Below are 2,575 nucleotides of genomic sequence, written 5' to 3' on the forward strand. Positions count from 1 at the left end.
TTTTTCAAAAAGAGATTTTATTTATATATATATATATATATATATATATTCTACTTTTTTCATTTATATATATATATATATATTAATGAAAAAAGTAGAAAACTTTACGTGTTTTCGGTGACATTTGATAGCCGGACCAAAACCGGAAAAGGCTTGGCCTAGTGACGAAAGGGATGTTTTGCTAACGTGTAGCCACAGTAGGCTAACTTTGTCTAACAGTTCGCTTCTTACTCTAAACCCCCCTCTGAAGTGAAGGCTCTTCGGAATATTTTAACATAAATGTGAATCTTTTTCAACATTTTTTTCAAAGCGAGACATGAACGGGAGTACGAACCCGCTGCTGGACAAAGAGGAGCACGTCCTGAAGCTCGGAGAGAGCTTTGAGAAGAGGCCGAAATCTTCCTTCCACACAATCCGATGTGAGTGTGACATCATTAGGGCAATAAGCAACGAGTGTTGCATTGACTGCTGTGTGGGATTAGCTCGCTCACGTGAACGGAGAGGCTGCTCTCTTTAAATAACTCAGCCAATTATGTGGTCGCCTTAAATTCACTCATTTGCATAAAGACTATCGTTACACCCACTGGTCCATCTCATCCACCACACCATCAATTGGAACAAGTTATCTGTTACTTCCTCCTCCTCTCCCTCCTCCTCTCCCTCCACCTCCTCCTCCTCACTCCTCAGTTGTTTGTGAGTTAGTTTCATTCTTACAGAAAATGAAGAAAGGTCTCACGCTTGCTGCACACAAAAACTTTATTTAAACATTGTAAGTTTAAGAGCGATCAATTTGTGATTAACTTATTAATCACAAGCTCTACACACTGAACAATGTTGTGCAGGGAAACAGAATTCGGACATCTTTAAAAAGTTATAATAACTTTATAGACTTCTGTCTTGTGTCCTTTGTTTTTCCAGATGACTTCAAACCAGCGTCCATCGACACGAGCTGTGAGGGAGAGCTGCAGGTCGGGAAAGGAGACGAAGTCACCATCACGTTACCTCACATTCCGGTCAGGCTCTGTGGTTCTCCTCTGGTTCTGTATCTGACTCTCTGTGGTTCTCCTCTGGTTCTGTATCTGACTCTCTGTGGTTCTCCTCTGGTTCTGTATCAGACGCTCTGTGGTTCTCCTCTGGTTCTGTATCAGACGCTCTGTGGTTGTGTTTGTTTTGTGATTTAAAGAACGTAACAGACATGAGATACTCAGGTGACGGTTGCTCCTGCAGGGCTCCACTCCTCCCATGACGGTGTTCAAAGGAAACAAGCGGCCGTACCAGAAGGACTGCGTGCTCATCATTAACCACGACACCGGGGAGTTCGTGTTGGAGAAGCTGAGCAGCAGCATCCAAGTGAAGAAAACCAGGTCAGGGGTCAGAGGTCAGAGGTCTCACAGGGGAACAAATATTTTATTAATCTCAAACCAATTGTGTTTTGTTTTTTTACCGTGTTTGCGTGTGTGTGTCTGTGTCTGTGTGTGCGTGTGTGTGTCTGTGTGTGTGTTTCAGGGCGGAGGGCAGCAGTAAGATCCAGGCGCGGATCGAGCAGCAGTCGGTCCGGTCCAGTCAGCCCAGCTCTCAGTTCCGGGCCCCCACTAAGCCCGGGGCCAAGACCTCCCCGTCTCCCTCTAAAGACGACCCGTCGCCGGAGCCTCAGCTCGATGACATCAAGAGAGGTACGGAGGTCCAGACGTAAAGACGACACGGGGAACAAAGAACATATAGTTTATTAGATAATACTTAACTGTTCAGCATTCATAAGCACGTTATGAACGTCTGTCAGCGGGCATAAGGATACTTTAAAGTGTTTATGAATGTATGAATATACGGATGAACGGATGAGGAAGGAAGAGATTTAACATAATCAAACTGTTGCTGCTGGCAGAGCTGCGAGCGGAGGTGGAGGTGATCGAGCAGATGAGCAGCAGCAGCTCCTCGGACTCGGGCAGCGCCTCGGGGAGCGGAGACGACAGCAGCAGCGACGGCGAGCGGGACGCCCCCCCCCCCCGACCGCTCAGCCAGACGTCCCCCAACCGCCAACCGGCGTTCAACGGGGGAGCCGAGCGGCAGCCGGGCAACAACCAGCTCATGAACACGCTCCGTGAGTACCTCCGAGTTCTGCTGCTCTTTACACGATACGGTGAGACTCCACAGGCTCAACGGTGGGTTTCTTCATAACGCGTTGAACACATGAACGCTGCTCCGGCTGAAGACGGACGTTGAGATTCATCTTGAGTTCTGTGAGTCTGTTAGAATAAAACAAACGATGTTCTGACCTCAGTTATCTTCACAGGAAACGATCTTCAGCTCAGTGAGTCGGGCAGCGACAGTGATGACGACTGAAGTCTCTGCTGGTCTGATCTCTTCCTCCTCCTCCTCCTCTTCCTCCTCCTGCCCTCCTTCCTGTGATTGCTGACTTCAGCTGTCCGTCATGTTCTGTTTGTACTTTTTGATTCTATTATTTTTAGCATCTCTTCCATTCTGGAACTTTAAGAGTGTATTTTGTATTAGATGTATATTTAGTTTTTGTATAGTGAGATGTTTACTTCAGAGGTTTTGGGAAGATTATATATATATA

The 2,575-nt window shown here is 46.6% G+C and overlaps 1 protein-coding gene across 1 annotated transcript; it reads left to right on the forward strand.

Annotated features, from left to right (window-relative positions):
• The first annotated feature begins 145 nt into the window (after positions 1-145).
• eaf1 (ELL associated factor 1) lies at positions 146-2,567 on the forward strand. The gene is made up of 6 exons (XM_031842288.1): positions 146-419; positions 919-1,013; positions 1,228-1,364; positions 1,507-1,673; positions 1,883-2,098; positions 2,291-2,567. Exons 1-6 carry the CDS (start codon positions 317-319, stop codon positions 2,338-2,340), a joined length of 768 nt encoding a protein of 255 aa, XP_031698148.1. The 5' UTR covers positions 146-316; the 3' UTR covers positions 2,341-2,567.
• Positions 2,568-2,575: the final 8 nt, after the last annotated feature.

This window comes from Anarrhichthys ocellatus, unplaced genomic scaffold, assembly GCF_004355925.1.
Source record: "Anarrhichthys ocellatus isolate YVR2014 unplaced genomic scaffold, GSC_Weel_1.0 scaffold6934, whole genome shotgun sequence".
Taxonomy (NCBI): domain Eukaryota; kingdom Metazoa; phylum Chordata; class Actinopteri; order Perciformes; family Anarhichadidae; genus Anarrhichthys; species Anarrhichthys ocellatus.

What these genes read in the sequence shown, in the direction of transcription:
- eaf1 (XM_031842288.1), top strand. Translation starts at nt 317, where the DNA reads ATGAACGGGAGTACGAACCCGCTGCTGGACAAAGAGGAGCACGTCCTG. An exon ending in TTCCTTCCACACAATCCGAT is followed by an intron (nt 420 to 918) that starts GTGAGTGTGACA and finishes TTGTTTTTCCAG; the next exon opens with ATGACTTCAAACCAGCGTCC. An exon ending in CCAGCTCATGAACACGCTCC is followed by an intron (nt 2,099 to 2,290) that starts GTGAGTACCTCC and finishes TTATCTTCACAG; the next exon opens with GAAACGATCTTCAGCTCAGT.